Source organism: Trachurus trachurus, assembly GCF_905171665.1.
Source record: "Trachurus trachurus genome assembly, chromosome: 5".
In the NCBI taxonomy this organism is placed as follows: domain Eukaryota; kingdom Metazoa; phylum Chordata; class Actinopteri; order Carangiformes; family Carangidae; genus Trachurus; species Trachurus trachurus.
In genome coordinates, this window is record NC_139896.1 from 16754990 (window position 1) to 16772608 (window position 17619).

The following is a 17619-nucleotide window of genomic DNA, read 5'->3' on the forward strand; positions in this document are numbered from 1 at the left end:
CCACCCTGCAGGACTGTGAGCTATGTAAAGATGGTAGAAAACATGCGTGGTAGGAGGTGTCTTGTTACCATGTCAACACAAACCATGCACTCGGCAGACCAGCCTGCAGTTGCCTTGGAGACCAGTGAGAGTCTGTAGCAGAGAAATCATATAAAAAAACTATTTGTTTTCTTTCAGCAGATGCCATCCGATAATTGCATGGTTGATCCCACACCATTACATATTGTTCAAAAAATCAGAGCTCTGAAAGGCTCACTTAGAACAAGCAGGAGTGGACTGGAAATGTTTTTTAAAGTTGTTCATTTATTTACATGGAAAAACAAACAAAACAACTTAGAGTTGCGTCAGTGGATCAAATGGTCCAGTGTAAGATTGAAATCGCTTGCAGTTTCACTTACTTCTGTGAAGCAATTTAGGTTCTTTCCGTTCACTCTGTTTGGGTTTTACAGTCGGTAACATGACTGTTTCAGCTGATCCACGCTCTTATAATGAAAAAATAGCTGAGGTGGCAGATATTCTTATGAGGAGATTAAAGAACTAAAATACAAGTGAAAATTGGACTTGTAAATTTGCCAGGTGGCCAAAAATATCATTCAAAAAGACTGCTGATGTAAAAACTGATTAACAGTATCATAGTATCATTGTCGGCTAGTTATGCCCACAACTTGTAAGAAGCCATCTACAGTTAACAGGGCACCACTCTCACAGGTTATTGTTATATTGAGTTGTCCACAAAGGTTCATAATGACCTCACAATTGTGTATGTAAAAAAGTATGTGTCCCTTCACATAATGTATCTATGATGCTAGTTAGTATAAAAACCAATGAGCTGTATGGGGCCAAATTAGATTTTCATCATGTGTTACATTCACTCATGTTCAGATTTTTGGTTCTCAAACGGCACATCAGGAGGTTGTATTCTGTTTCAAAAATCAATAGTTTTACTCATCAGCAAAGGCACCAACAAAACACAAATTCATATAAGGTGTTGAAAAATCTTTTTTTTTTTAAAGGCAAATGTTAAACTAAAAGCATGTGCGAACTGGTCTATCCTTGCAAAATGATCCATACTGTAATGAGGCCTGTGGATTGGACGTGGGAAATTCATTCCAGCCACTCACAACACATCCATTTGTTCTCTGAGAGAGTGAGAACAGTGCACTTGAAGCCAAGCCACCACATCAACATTTGTTGCTCCCTCATCTGTGTGGGTGTATGAAAGATAGTAAGTGGGAGGAAATGGGTAGGTGAGGGTTGCGATTATTTAAGTGAGCCAGAAGTCAGGCACTGCCTCACACTGTTGACGGTAAAGTCGGTACTAAACCAGGCTGTGGCTGTTGAAGGTATAAGCTCACCTCTGTCACTGCACCAGCCACTTTAAACTCTGCACAACAACGTGTACTAGTTTTAGATGCTTCCATCTGCGCGCCGGGGCCTCTGTGTTTTTTCAACTCCTGCTGATCTCTTGGTGAAATCTAATGTTTTCAACTTGTCCTCCGGAAGTCTTTGTTTGACAGCCACACCTCCCCTCAAGCCACCCAGCCAGCCCCTCTCTCTCTCTCTCTTCTCTCTCTCTCTCTCCCTCGCTCTCTGCCTCACCACTTTCATAGTGCATCTTCTCTCTCATTTGCATTTGTTCCGCTTCCTTCTGACAAGAAACTGTTCATGTCAAAGAGCTGCGGGAGCAAATCAGATTGGAGAAGGACCACAGAGCCTGGATGACAGGACAGACGGAAAGGAGCAGGTACACAGACAGGAGATGGGTCTGTTCAGGGTGGACGACTCTCTGAGCTGGATCATCGTTACTGATGGAAGAGTAAAACAAGACGGTAAGAGACTTGGTTTTTCATTTTCTTTTACAGTTTCTGTTTTTGTTAATTGCTGACTTTTGGCCTAGTTTTGTCATGTGTTTTCTTTTTTGTAATGTTATTATTACCTACTCTGTGTCATGGCAACACACACTGTCAGATATTTCCTCTTTTCAAACGTGCCTAAAAACAGTTGTTGATAAGATTGAACAATAATATACATAAAGGAGATGAGACAGAGCAAAAACTTGTTATGTCTCATGGTGTCTGGAAATTTGGAAAGTGTTCCTTTTTGTTTACATTTTGTCGCTAGTCATATTTGCTAATGTTTGTTCTTACTTCAGGCAGAGGCTGTTTTTTTCAGTGCAGTTTGACCTCTTTTTAAAGGACACACACACACACACACACACACACACACAGAGTTTCAAACTGACTACAAGTGCTTGTTGAAGAAAACACCGGCCTTAATAATTTAAAGGTTAAATTTCTGCATGGAGTCCCAGCATGTGCAACAGTATTGCACGATTGACATTGCAGTAAGGAAGTGAAAGCACAGGGTAGATCCGAGTTCATGGTGTTTTTAAAAAAAAAATTAAACCCTCACATGGCACTTCCTCTCATAGAGAACTCATTTGTATATGAACAGAATCAAACTTTCCATGTTATCACTGCACAGAAAGTAACCAACGTGGGCGTTTGCATGCTGTACAGCTAACAAAAGAGTGTGCCCTGCCAGCTGTAGGTCTGTGGGTGAATTATGCAAAATCATACATGTAGAAGCAGCAACAGGAAATGAAATTTGCCTTGTACTCATATGAAGCTGTTTTCATGTAGGTGGCTTTACGCTTTGATTAGATTACTACACAAATACGATAATCTGTCATGAGACAAAGCCGCCACGTACTACTGTGGAAATCAAGGGGTATGTGTGCTGAACTGGTGCAGACTGGTGGCAGAGGCAGCAGCTAATGTCAGCAGACACATTTCATATGGGGAGATAAAACCTCTGATGTACTGTATGAGAATCTGATCTCACTCTCACTCTGCTGATGTGACTCACACTCCCACATCACCCTCAGCTTCTCTCTACTGTACATTTCTCTACATGTTTTCCCTCTCATGCACTTCCACACTGCCTGCCTCCAGTACATTGTAGCCTGTTCTTGCACCTCCATCATTCAAAAGCATCTATTCTTCTCTACTCCTTGTAACCATGGACGTTCAGACACATCTCTGAACTGTCACTCAGATCTAGATGTGTTTTGTTTTGATGAGTTGGAATTGTGGACGTGATTGCAAAACACACCTCCCTGTGCTTTATCACCATGCAAAAATCCACACAGGATTAATTGCTTTATTAGCCATCTGTCCGAGGGGGGAACTGCACATTTGTCATCATTAACTTCCTCAGTACATTTATTAATTGCCGTGCTCATCTCCTTGTTCCACTGGTGCAATAAAATATGCTCATTATCCACTTTTAAACTAAGGCCGGCATACATCCCTGCTCTGCCCCCTTTTGATCTAAGGCAAAGCAGAGGGCTAATGCAAACTGTTCTTATCTTACAGGTAATTAGAGACCTGGCACTGGTACATCACGACAGCAGCAGTGTTACCATGGAGACTGGCAAGCCAGGATTGGCGAGTGCTCCGGTGCACATCAGTTCTGTTGCAGCACAGACGGAGAAAAGGATGGACGTGCAGGCCCCGCTCACGGCTGTTTACATCCACACAATGCCTGCTCTACCGGCGCAGCCTTACACGCAGCTTCCTGCAGCTGCTCAGGAACCGGCCACTCTCCAGCTGGCCATGCCGCCACTCTACTCCAAGGAGATGCTCCCCTTTGTGACGCTCCACATTGCTGGGGGGCTGCAAACTACACCAGGACTGAATCTGGCTACTGCTACTGCTGCTGCTGCTGCCGCTGCTCCTCCAACCAGACCCAAATCAGCAGGAAAGCACGTGTGTCCTCACTGTGGACGGGATTGCATGAAGCCCAGCGTGTTGGAGAAGCATCTTCGCTGCCATACAGGGGAGCGGCCTTACCCCTGCGTCACTTGTGGAGTTTCTTTTAAGACTCAGAGCAACCTCTACAAACATAAACGTACTCAAGCTCATGCCCGCCTCTCGTCAGAGTCAGAGCAGAGCAGTCTGGGCAGCATGGATAGTATGTCCAGCTCTAGAGAGACACACAACTCCAGTTTGTCTCTGGATGAGCGCAGTGAGGAGTCAGGCAGCATGGAGAAGGATACCACCCTGTCTGCTGCCGAGATTACTACTAATGTTTACTCCGTGAAGACACAAGGGTCTGTCGGTGAACAGAATGAGTCGACCCCTGCAGGTCATAAGACAGATCCAAATGAAAGTGCAAAGGTAACACAAGAAGAAGAAAAAGTGAGGATGGAGAAGAAAAAACCTTTGATTGCGCGACATCTTCCCCTCCAGAGGCAGGAGGCCACTCTGTTCTCTAAGCAGTGGGAGAGCTCAGTATCCAGAGGGAAGTCACAGAGCCACGAGAGCACGGACTCCGGCTTCAGTGAGAGTAGCGACCACTACCCGAGCCCTGGCAGCGTTTTACCTGACCACAGTATGGACTCCCTTACTGAATCCAACAAAGAGCATCTTGAAGAAACCACCAACACGTCACACACACCTTCAGAAACAGGCCATGGTGCACTGGAGCCCAAAGATACAAGAGAACAGGAGCAGAAGTCGTTAGAGGAGCGAATATCTAAGCTGATTTCTGAGAATACAGCTGTTGTGGAGGACAAACAGCTGGAGAACGTAAGGCCACGGAAGACAGTTCTGTCAAAGCAGGGGAGCATCGACCTCCCCATGCCATATACGTACAAGGACTCCTTTCACTTTGACATGAGGATCGGTAAGACTCCGGACTTTGGGTCACAGAGAAACAGGAAGCCTGGACTTTACAGCTCTGTGCCCACTCAGGGCTCCACCAGCGTGGACCATGCCCCCCTAACCCGCAGCCACTCCCTCCCCTTCAGCGTTACCCTTCTGCAGCCTGAGAAGAGCAGCCCAACCTCCTCCTATCAGAGCGATTATGTAACACTCATTCGCAGGGGAAGTTCTGGGCAGATCAATCCAACAGGTTTCGCTATCAAGCCTGTGAGCCAGCAGTCATCCACCCACCGGCCACTAGTCCGGCAGACAGCTGTAGACTGCAACCACGCAACAGACGGTCTCTTCATGAATTCATCTGTGGAGGAGGCATGCACCACCAGCAGTCTCAGTTTGGACGGGGACGGCAGTGACATTTGCGGAGAGCCAAGCAACAGAAAGTTCCGGAGGAAGAAAACACAGAAATTTGCCTACAACAAGTGGTACATGTACGGCGGTGGGACGTTCAAGAAGCTCTACAAAGCAGAGAAAGGTGTTGATAACAGTGTTATCAAAGGCAAGAAATGTGTCAGCCAAGAGCATGTGGCTGTTCAGGGTCCACAAAAAAGGTTATCCACAGTTCAAAAGGAGACAGTCACAACAGCAGGAGCAGTGAACATCACAAGCAGCAGTGTGACGGTTTGCCATGCTGGCTGCCCTCCTGCCAAGCTACCTCTTGTCTCTACGGTGGATTTTAATCTAGGAGCAAGTCAGACACATTCATCATTGAGCTCTCTCAAGGCTCCCCTCAGGAGAAATTTCTCACCTTCAATTGGATCAGTGGTTAGCCACAAAACAGACAGCACAGAGGCAGGGAGATTGATTAATGAGGAAAATCGCACCCTTTCCACCTCTCAGCTCTGTGGAGCCCATGTTCCCTCGGATAGGAAAAAGCAGAGAACTGATGACAAAATAATTTGCCCGGTGGAGATGGAGCCCAACCCAAACACACTGACTCATCCCCCTCCCACGGTCACTGGCAGTGCGCCTCAGCAAGATACAAATCTCAGTTATATCAACGTGCAACAAAATCAAAAACATACTCAGTTCAAAAGCGCTCTCTTCATGCCATGTATAATCAATGCAAATGCACCGTCTGTTACTGCCCTGCCAGCAGCTTCCACCCCCTGTGCTGCCAAGACAAGCTTTCTGCCCAAGTACCAGCTCAAGTTACCTAATGCTGCAGAACCTGATTCAAATACCTCCCCGGATGTTTTGGAGAAACCAACAGGAAGCGACGGCTGCACTTTCACCTCTGCCCTGTCATCTCAAGCTGCGCAAACCTCACCCTCGATCACAACTTCTGAAAGGGCGTGCGGTGATCCTGTCACCCGCTCACCGATGCAAACTGCTGATATAAATTTCACACAAGCCCATCCTCCCTTGTCTTGCACTGCCACAACCCTTTGTCAAGCCGAAACATCAAGATTGAGTGAAAATGCGAGATCTAGTCTGCCGATTGTGCACAGGAAATTTGCAGAAACCACACTAACCACGACCTGCCTGCACGATTATCGAGCAGGATTATGCAGCACCTTGATACAGCCCTTAAAATCTGCTGCAGGCCCAGCGCACATGCAGTTACCCCAACCTGTTGCACCTGCGGTTACAAACTTCCCTGCTGTACCAACCCTAACCACAGCAAGAAATCGGACTTCTGCTTCTGCCATTACATCTAACTCACAAGGACAATTTAACACAATCCCTCCCCTGTCAAATTCACAACTTTTGCCAGCATCAGACCAGTTGAACCCTGTAAATAGAGTATATGTTGGCACAAACACCCCAAATGTCCCTTGTCACATCGTACCCTTCCAACAGGTGCAACCGGCTGCTCAGAATGTGTTTCATGTTCACACAGCGGACCTCCAGATCTGCCTTCAGATCATATCTGACGAGCAGCTGGCCCTCATTGAACCGCAGATCGAACGGCAAACAGGTAGCAGCCTCCCGCAGAGGCACGACACGGAAGCACTGGCTCCAGAAGTGATCCAGAATAAAGCTTTAAGCTCTGTCGCCACGGAAAGTAGCAACGAGGGACGGGACCATCAACAGCCAGGACATCAAAAGGAGTTGGACCAAAGAGAATCTTTATGCACGCCTAACATGGAGTGCATCAAACCTCTATTGCCTGTCCACTCTGGGAAGGAACAGCCAAATATCCACATGACTGAACACAGTAATTCCAGTCAGGCTACAGCATCAGCTGAATCTAAGCCTCCTGAAGCTCCAGGCTTGACGCTACGCCCACACAAATACAGTCATGTAAACACGGCCGCAGAGTCTCTGAGCTCTGCAGGCGATGTTATGTCAACTGCTGCTTCACTTGTAGGTGTACAGTCAGAGAGCGTCCAGACTTCAGAAGAGGAACGTGCCCTCTCCCCCAACCACTGTGCTGAGGAGCAGCTTCTGCCGGACAGTAGAGCGAGCCAAGGTGGACCGGTCTTACAAACACTTTCCGGCCAACACAAGCTCAGTGAGACCTCCCTTTTCCCCAATGCAGTAAATCAGAATAGCACAAGATGTGAATTAGTGACCAAAGAAAGCCAACAAAAACTTCAGGTAATGACAGTTAAAGGTGAAGCCTCTGCTTATAAAACCAGCGTGGTAGAAAGTGTGGAGACCTGCCCCCCTCTGTTCAGTAAGGCCTCCGGTGGTGAATGTGCTGATGAACGCTCTGGGCCAGTTTCTCCAGCCTCCATTGACAAATGCAAAGCTCCTGGACAGTTAAACCTACAAGAATCTGTCTATGATCCTCCCCAACCTACATCACCAGACTCAGTGAATTCATCAAAACATGAAAACAGGGACTGTGACAGGGTGAGACCTTGGGACAACTCTGGTCCATTACAGAAAACGACTCTCTGTGAATCACAGGATGTAATCAGCTCAGCCCACTCAGAAAAACAACAAGATCAGGTTACCACGGTGTCCTCTCACATCCAGATGGAAAGACCCAAAGACATCCCAGCTGTGCTTACAAACACCCAGAGCTCATCTGCAGGTATAACTGACATAGCTAAATTATTCTTATTACATTCACATTCATACTGTAAAGGACCCAAAGGAGAAAGTGTAGTATGTGTGATGTTATGTGTATTGATTTGACTCTATATTTAAAGGTGTTTGATTGTAATCATATCTATATTGTTGTGGACTGTAGTTACAGTTCCCCATTTTAAGGAAATGACACAGAGCAGACCTGGCAACCAGAGATGTTTTTTCCTAAGTGGCAAAGTCAATCACGTGACTTCTCTGCAGCTGGGTGTATGTTTCACTGTTGAGGATGATCATGAGAGTGAAAGCAAAACCCCTAAACATGCCTCACTCTTAATTACCATTACCAAGGCCACAGACCCACAGCACCGCCTAAAGCCCAAGGTTCACTGTTTACAGTTTGTGTTACTGTGGGCCTTGTAAGTACAGAACAGCATCAAAATGAGCCTCGAAGGGTCTATAACCTCATTGTTACTTATTGATTAGTTTCCTGACGAGTGTAGTTTGAGAATATAGATAACACAACAATGAATGTAATTGTGAACTTAATTCCCCTTAATTGAAAAGTTTCTAACTAATTTAAAGGCAGTAACCAATTTTAACCACAAGATGGCAGTAAATTATCACATGTACTGCAGATGTAACCTTGTCAGTACCACAGCATCGCCATTACTCACAAGTGATGTGAGAGGACTTTTGGAAATACATTACGTAAAAGCCTTATCAGGAATTGTTTCAGACAAAAAATAATCAAATGGCAGTTTGCAAAAATAATCTCATTTTGGGCACATAAAATAATCTTGAGGCCCACATGGATTTCACTATTTTTCCACCGCCCCGAGCCTTCAGAGAGACAGGTGATCCCATCACAGCACAAAACATCAGCTTTTCATCTCCTTTTCTTCCCTTTGGGCTTACAGAGGGAGCCTCCCCGGTGGGATGTTCAGCTAAGACGGAGCCACAGAGACGGGGATACAGAGGAAGCCCTGGGCAGTCCAGCAGCCCAGGCTGGATGCTGCTGCAGAGCCAAGAACCTGGAGGGACGAAACACCAAAGAGTGGATGGACAGAGTGTTGGAGAGTTGATGATGAAAGATAAGAATGGAGGAATCAAGACAGACCATGTGCCAAGACAGTGGGGCAACACCGACTCTAACCCTAGATATACAGTTTTACCAGACTTAACAAAGCCAGAGGTGAGTCCAACTCACAGTTCACATGCTTATTACAGTATGTAATTACTTATTAATGTTTTGGTGTTGAATTGCAACTGGACCTCTAAGTTCAACCTGGACAAAGTCAGACCAAGCACAGCCTGGAGATGTTAATGTGGGAGTTTCCCCCTCCCTCCTGCTTATTTTCTCATTGTTAGTGAGGAACCAGAAGGTTCAACTGAACTGAGCTTTCAGATCCAAACCAAGAGAAGTTGGCTGCAGCCTCTCTGACTGAGCTACAAATGTAGAAAAGCATATAATTACACGCAGAAAGAATTTAGTGGAAAAGGTGCCTGGATCAACATCATATGCCAACAGCCTCCCTAGACACTCATAAATAGTTTTCATTGATTTCATTTTCATTAAACTTCCCTAAAGCCACAACTCCATCCCATTCAGAAATATTTAGATTGATTGTACTCATTAGAGTTGGTGATAAAAGGTCAAAGGTTACAGTGAGTTCACAAAGTGAGTTGTGAAGCCTTGTTGAAGTGAAATCTTTTTAATGAGGGAATTGCAATTGCTGGGTTAAGTTTTGAGTTGGCCTCGAAGTGTTTTGACCATCTTTGACCACCAAAATAGTTCACCCTTGAGTCCAAGTGAACATTACAATGGAATGATATTCCCTCAAGGTGCTACTGAGATATTGCATTTTGCAAAAATGGGGTGGAAGTATGGACAACTAACAACAATTTACCTCCAGCTCTGACTGTCATCAGCACGGAGAGATATAAACGTTTGTAATAATACAAAGAAAAGGCTGAAATGTGTAGATACCAGTGTATGTATATCTATATATGTATGTGTTTTGAAGTCTCTCTGGATATTAACATTTTACCCAAAAGGCATAACACAATGAAAGAAACTATGTCACAATCATTAAAACAACACCATCACTTGTTGCACTGATGAAGTCTTCCACGGGATTTCAACCCTCAAGATGTGTTGTGAGCAGTTGTAATGGCTGGATGCTCCACTGATTTGATTTTGATATGTTTCCTCTTAGGGATCATATGAACACATTAGACTTTGTATCTGTGCAATGTGGGAGGCTAATGGAAAGTGGAGGAATGAGAGTGACTCTGACGTTAATACTCTTCTTTTATTAACAGGGAGAAGTCAGAGGGGTCAAGGGGGATTCCTTTAAAAATTCTTGGATATCTGAGCAGCATCTTCAGCATCTTTCCCAGGCACACCCAGGAATGTCTGAGTACCCCCCACACGTCTCTCAGATGGCGCCCAGCTCATCAGATAATGTTAGTTTACCATCCCGGAGCAGCCAGATTAACATTTTCAGCTCTCCACAACCCTCACTGGAAATGAACAACTTTTATTTCTCACAGCAACAATGGGAAAGTGGCAGCATTACCCATGACCAACAAACTCAGTTCATGTGTGAACCAAGTTCCGGTCAACTTACAAAAACTCATGTCCAATTAACAGAGTCCGGCCCTCAGCATCCGACATTTTCACCCCAGGACCAAAAGCACACCCCCAGCGCTCAGCTAAGTAATACACCTGCAGGTAACAGCAGTACAGCCGTCAGGTCGATACTGGAAAGTCACAAAAGCCAAAATCTCTTACCACCTGATGTCAAAACTTCATCCAGCACACACGAGTGCCAGGTTTCTCATTCTCCTCAGGGCGGTAGAGCTACACCTGGATGGATGGGCTTCACCCACAACACGCTGGATAACAACACTGGGCTGCAATTGAAGCCCTTTACACACCAAGAACCTGAGCAGGAAACCACAGATCAGACACCAAGTGACTCCACAATGCACAGCAGCGACGCTGGGAGACCTGACATTACCAACAAGTACCAGCCTCTCTTCCTGGCTCCTCAGCTGCACGGCTGCCAGCCAGTCGAGTGTCTGACCAGTGAAGTGAAGCCTGTGCAAAGCTGCCAGGACTACACAGAAGAGACCAGCAGTAGTGACGATGAAGGAAAGCTCATCATTGAGCTTTAAGAGAAACATGAACATACACAGCTGTCATTTTAAGTTTTTGATTTGCTGTAGACTTTTACTCTGGGGGCAGAAATAATATCAGTGGCTGAGTTGATTCAGTGGGTAAATTACAAATAGATACACTGAAAATTAACATTTCAAATCCATTATTTATAATACCAAATAATGTAATACCAAAACCAATGAGATTACTTCTACCCCCAAGAAATGTTATGTGACTTCCACTCTGCTCACTCATGCTTACACACACACATTATTTGCCATAATTTGTGTCTGCCTTCCCACACACTCTCGCTCGTAAATTGCAGCCTTGAACACTATCTTACTCGTTCCTGACAACACCTGTGTGTGTGAATCACACACACATGTTGCCAAATACCCATCAAATTAATCTCTGTGGCCAAATTTGATCAGCCAGGCACTGACTTGAGGGGCATGACCCCTCTCCAAGTCTGGGTTTTGTAATGAGTCAGCAGGTATGATAAAGCACTCCAGCACTGAAACAGCTTACAGGAACAGGAAGTGGGTGGATGTGAACATTTTTGTACATAAATCCACTGTTACAGCTCACACTAAATTGCTTGTCAGTCCTCAGCCCGTTAGTGGTCATAAATGTTTCGGTCTTGACAGGTGTATGTGAGCAGTAGTGCTGAATGAGCTTTATCTGCAGTAAATCTGTTAAGGCGTGTTTGTTTTGGTTATATTGCTGTTTGACACAGAGGACAGCCAAAGGCACAAACATGCAGCTGTTTAACAGTTACGAGCTGATTCATCATGGTCATAAATATTTTAAGGGTTTTCCTTTTCATGTTCTAATTTTATATTCTTGTTACAGATTGTGTTTGTAAGCAAAATTGACCAAACATGAATTCATCTCAAATTTATGGCACATCATGTTGTGTTTTTCAACTATTTTAACAATGAAGAGGCACAATAAACTGTGCACAATCATTTTACTTGTCTGACTGTGTGGGTCTGTTCTCCAGGCTTTCAGGCTGCCTGTCCATCCCATGCTCATGGGAATTATATCTAATAGACTTTTGAGTTTGAGTGATATCTTTCTGACAGGTTTCAATTTGTTAATGTGAATAATTACCATGGGGTTCTGTATTAAGTCCGATACTCTTCATTCTTTACATTCTTCCATTAGGGGATGTAATTCAGAAGCACTGCATCAATTTCCACTGTTATACTGATGATACACACCTCTACTTATCAATAAAACCAGATGATAGAAGCCACCTCATCAATCTGCATGGCTGTTTGAAAGACAACAAGTCCTGGATGTCCTCTGATTTCTTACTATATCCAGATAAAACGGTAGGTTATGTGTGTGGACCTAAACATCTGCAGGAACACATTTTCTAGTCAGATTGCTACTTTGGATGGCGTCACCTTGGACTCGAATACAATAGTGAGGAACCTTGGAGTCATTTTTGACCAGGATCTTTCCTTCAACTCCCACATACAGCATGTCACTAGGATTAAGGAATATCCTCTCTATGCTGTGAATTTAACTGCCCATGTATTTATCACCTCTCTCTTGTCAGGATGTCCGAAAAACTCTCCAAAGTGTCTCCAGTTGGTCCAGAATGCTGCAGCGAGAGTATTGACAGGAGTGAGTAAAGATAGCACATCTCTCCTATTCGGGCCTCACTCCACTGGCTTCCAGTAGGAAATAAAATAGATTTCAAAATCCTTCTGCTGACTTATAAGGATCTTAATGGCAAAGCTCCATCCTTTCTGAATCCTCATCATTCCCCATTGTCCTGCTAGACTCAGCACTTCACTCCCAGAACGCAGGTCTGTTAGTGATTCCCAGTATCTCTAAAAACAGACTGGGAGGTAGAGCCTTCAGCTATCGGGCTCCTTTACTGTGGAGCCAGCTCTCTCCATGGGTCAGAGAGGCAGGCACTCTATCTACATTTAAGTCTAGGCTTAAAACCTTCCTGTATGACAGAGCTTTAAGTTAGGGCTGGCTCAGGTTGCTCTGAACTATTTTATGCTGCTACAGGTTTAGACTGCTGGGCGACACATCAGGTTACATGGTGCCCTCTCCTCTCCTCTTGCACATTTTTTTTGAATTGTTGTTTATCTGTTGTACTTTATCCTTTGGCCTGGGTGTCATTTCCATGTTTTTCCATATTCCATGTTGGAAACCGTTTTCTTGTCTGTAGACAACATCTATTGCACGTCTGCGCGTCCTGGGTGAGGGATCCCTCTTCTGTCACTCAACCTGAGGTTTCTCCCATTTTTCCCCGGCTTTTCTGGGGAGTTTTTCCTCTTCGATGCGAGAGTCAAAGGGCTGGAGGATGTTGTTATGATGCTGTGTAAAGCCCTTTGAGACAAAGTGTGTGTAAAAAAAAGGGGCTATACAAATAAACTTGCTTTGCCTAATATTTGGAACACACGTTCACTCAGATCCAAGGATGAAATGAGTAGATTTTGGGGGTCAAAAGCCAAAGTTCAAGGTCACTCCGACGCTCTTGTGAATATACAGTAGCCTACTGTAGGGGAAAAGCCAGAGGCTTCACAAAACATGTTTTTGGCCTTACTGAGACACTGAGACAGGTTGGGACCCCCCCTGAAACTTAGCTGGTCAGTAAAAGAAACAACCACAATGTGGAAATTCTAGTTTTTGTTTATTTTTTTTGTCCAGGGAGGTGATGAGCTTTGGTTGTTGTTTCTATGGAAACAAAGTCAGTCAGGCACCTGAATCAGAGCTAACAAAAACACTTTGCCTCTTTTTTCTGAACAGTGGCTGAATTTTTCCCAAATTGTCCCAGAATCCAAAGTGAATTGGTTTAAGCTGTAGATTGTTGGCCCAAGGCAAAGAGGTGCTCCAGCTACAGCGTTGTGCCAGTTCACACTTAAACAGTCGGATGTCAGTTCATGCAGATGAAAATGAACTAATTCCCATTTGTTTCTTGTGTTAAAAAAAAGAAAAGAGTCTGCTATTCTTTTTCAACAAATCACTGCCACTCAGAAACTAAATGAATTGTTGTACCACTGAAAAATCACAAAAAATGACTTACATTTCACAAAAATCATATTTTCCTTCAAAAACAATACATCATATTCTGCTGAAAGGGGGAAAAAACAGTCAAGGTTTACTGTATACGGAAATACCAGGTGGCACAATTTGCATAGAAATGTTCTGTCTTGACTTGTTTGTTCATAAAACTGCTGTTCAAACCAACAGTAACAGTAGATGTGTTTCTACTGTTGATGTTGGGCTGTGACAGTGGAGAAGTCATGTGGTGAGACATAAAGCTGTCATAAACTCTCTCAAGGTGAACGCAGCTCACATTCATGTTCATCATCTGTCAACTGGTTTAGTTTGGTGTTAATTAGAAAATATGAATTTTATAATAACATTAATAACCTAAAATCAGAGCAAGAGGAGGTTATTAATGGTACTTTCGGGGCTTCATGAGGAAGTTTTCTGCTTTTCTGTGATTTGGATTTGGTTACATGGTGCCGCCTCTAACCCTGTCCGACAAACCAGTTCAAGGTCCAGAGATTTCTGTGAATTGTGGAAAGCAAACAGCTTAACTAAAGACATATGTCGATGAAAGAAAAGACATGCAGCATCAGGTTTTAATTTGTTTCAATATAAATTTGGAGCTTTTTGTCAACTGAACGAGTCTGCATCGGATATTAAGTGGCTTCACTAAACACCAGTGTGAGTATCACCTTAATGTTATTTGTAGCTTTTCAGATGGATATAATCAAAAACACACCTTCTAGGTAGACATACCAAAGCTACTTAAGTTGACCAAGTTGAAAACATGAGGAGATAAATTAGGGAGGTTTTCAGAGAGCAGTGGCACGCAGTCGCATTTCCAGGTAGGTAATAAGAGCTGAAGAACCAACCAACTAAGCTCCATAATTTACCATAACTCATCACAGATGTTGCCAACAGTGATTTGCAAGACAGTTTATATCAAGTGAAATAATTAAGTGCAATTTGTTTATCTTCTACTCCTACCTCTAAACATTTAAGAAGGAAAGACTTCACAGAGATCTGTGAATATGTAAAATGACATGTCCACAATTGTGAAGATGGAAACACACTTGCCTGTAGCTAGCAAGCAAGTAAAGTGGCAAATCAAGTCCTGCAAAAATTGGAGAGTCAGAGCATATCACAGTAAGACGTTTTAGAAGAACCTGAGCTGCACACTGCAAATAGCATTGTCCACCATAGTGCAAACCCAGCTTTACTCAACTCTGTTTCCCAACTTGCTTTTAATACCACTTGATATAGAAGCTCTTTAATGCAGTTTTGTTATTGCAGTGATGATGCTCAAAGCTCATTAACATGACAACAAATAAATAAAAAAGTGGCCTGAAATCTAAATGGTTAGTCTTTCTGCTGCAAGCACCTCATTCCTTATACTGACTGATTACTGCCTACTGCTGTTCAGCTAAAATAACTTTTATTCATCACATCCTGAGATAAATGGAGTCAGGATCTGACTCAGCCAGAGTTACAAGAGTCTGGGTAAAACCATTATTCTGCATTTGAGAGAAAACCCTTATTTATGTGTTTTCAACTGTGACCTAAACTCTTGTAATCATGAAAGAAAATTGCAATCTTTAACAATATTGTAAATTCTTTGATGTGTGAGAAGTCATTACTTTGAAACCCTACTGCAGAGGATTTATATATTCTTCTGCTCTTGTGGTCCCCCCACAGTTCGTAAATACAAGTTGTAAATTGAGCCTCACTCACGGACATCACGGAAATTTCAGTAAATCACTTGTATTTTAAGAAGAAAATAAAAAGTTACATAAAAAAGTGATCTAATTACAAATATATTATCACCTTGCAGAAAGCCACATTGAAAATTATGAGTCTGTATGAAAAGCTTACTGACATCTGTAAAGATACAGACTGCTATAAAATTCAAACCTAAAACATGAATCTTTCTATACAACCAGCATGACATTGCACAGTTGATTCAATATGTCCAGACAGAGGAGGCAATTAAAAAAGAACCTTGAAATTAAAATGTTGTTGATTTTTCTGTCTTTTAACGAGAAACAATTTTCCAATGCAGAACCATTGCAAAGAACTGAGCAAGACAGGTGGTCATGGTTAGTCCGGATATGCCTGTGAAAACACAGAGGGACAAAACCACGGCATAAAATGTAAACATTACATATTGCAAAACATGTAACTTTTCATTGAAATACTTCAGACAATATCAACAAAAACTGGGTAAATTCTCTGTAAAGTCAGTACCAGTGATCCCTGTCACGTTACACATGTTTGGGGATGTATCTGTGTGAATCCATCGCTCATTAACATTGACATACGATATATGGCAATACTGTAGACTTTAATCAGTAACAATAGTGCTGCTTTGTCATTGACCACAAGCTTCGAGTTAGGATTCATTCAGTGAGTCATCTGACTCCCTTTGAAATGTTGATAGATCTCACACAGCTGTCACATCAAAAATATTTCAGGACATTACTTTTAATGCCTCAGCATGACAAATCGTTTAGTGATCGTTGAGTCTGAGTGAGCCTCAGTGTTTGTGCATATATGTCCTTTTATCTGATGCAGCTGTAAATGTGGCCTAGTGTATTGTCTGATCAAACAAGGACTGATGATAGTGGTCAAGGCCCATACTCTTCCTAACTACTGACTTCAAAGAGTGACAGAACAATGGACAAGTGGTGGGCAGGTCTGGCAGACCCACACTGAGTGAATTGGTTAAGAGCATTTTCCCTATGGATCTGTGTGGAATGTGGACTGTAGGTCATGCAATCCCATCCCGCGCTTTTCAAGGTAACTTGTACAACACATTCCTCTGCCACCCAAACAGCACTGCACTCCAGGCACTATTATGCCCGTGTGTTTTCTGTCAAAATACCATCCGGTTCCACTGTAACACTCCGGCTGAGAAAATAAATGCTAGATAAATCTTCTTCAAGTGGTGAAAATGATCTTCATATGACTGATGACCGGTAGGGTGAGTCAGATGAACTGAACATCTTAAGACCTGATTTTGCCAATTTTATTTTTGTTATTTCCAATGATAAAACCTTAGAAAACAGCAAACACAAAAGCAACATTTTTCTTACTTTTTTTCCCAGAAAAGTTCACACAAACTACAATTATTTCAAACACTATTCACTATTTTCTCGGAAACCAAACGAGAGCCAAAAGGAGAGGGAATATTTGACTTGCAGAAATATCTATTTGATGTGAAAATGATTTGCCTTTTGTAACAATAATGGGTGATAATACCGCAGTAAATGTTAGAGATAATAAGAATCAATAAAAGCAACAATAAAAGTAACACAAGCATGAAATTATTGGTGAGGAGATTTAGAAAACACAAAACAAAAACAGGTGTCACAGTAGAAGTTTTTGATAGTGTGGATGAGATGGAGAGATGGATCCACGTTTCTGATTGAGGCCAGAGAGAAATGTATGTAACAGTATGTGACAGTTTTTAGACAATTTATTTGTTTATGTGAGCTTGTTCAAAACCTTTACTTTGAAAGCTGGGAGTCCACCTGCATTAACACAAGTGGGACAATTACAGACAGTAGAATAACCCACTAACACTGCACATACACAAGACCTACAGCTTTGTCAAAGCTGTGTATAAGATTGAAGACATTCAATCATATTTCTTTTCCATAATTATTGTTGGCCTCAACTGTATCAGAGGGAGGTAAGGGCGTACACTACCGTACACTACAGCCTATGGGC

The 17619-nt window shown here is 43.1% G+C and overlaps 2 protein-coding genes across 2 annotated transcripts; both read left to right on the forward strand.

Annotated features, from left to right (window-relative positions):
- Positions 1-1702: 1702 nt before the first annotated feature.
- Positions 1703-7212, forward strand: znf831 (zinc finger protein 831; the record flags this gene model as incomplete). The annotated part of the gene is made up of 4 exons (XM_083971272.1): positions 1703-1829; positions 3378-6024; positions 6394-6971; positions 7039-7212. Exons 2-4 carry the CDS (start codon positions 3426-3428, stop codon positions 7210-7212), a joined length of 3351 nt encoding a protein of 1116 aa, XP_083827398.1. The 5' UTR covers positions 1703-1829; positions 3378-3425.
- Positions 7152-11694, forward strand: LOC310985840 (uncharacterized protein). Its single transcript, XM_083971501.1, has 3 exons — positions 7152-7710; positions 8624-8898; positions 10029-11694. The coding sequence occupies exons 1-3, from the start codon at positions 7272-7274 to the stop codon at positions 10884-10886; spliced, it is 1572 nt and encodes a 523-aa protein (XP_083827627.1). The 5' UTR covers positions 7152-7271; the 3' UTR covers positions 10887-11694.
- Positions 11695-17619: the final 5925 nt, after the last annotated feature.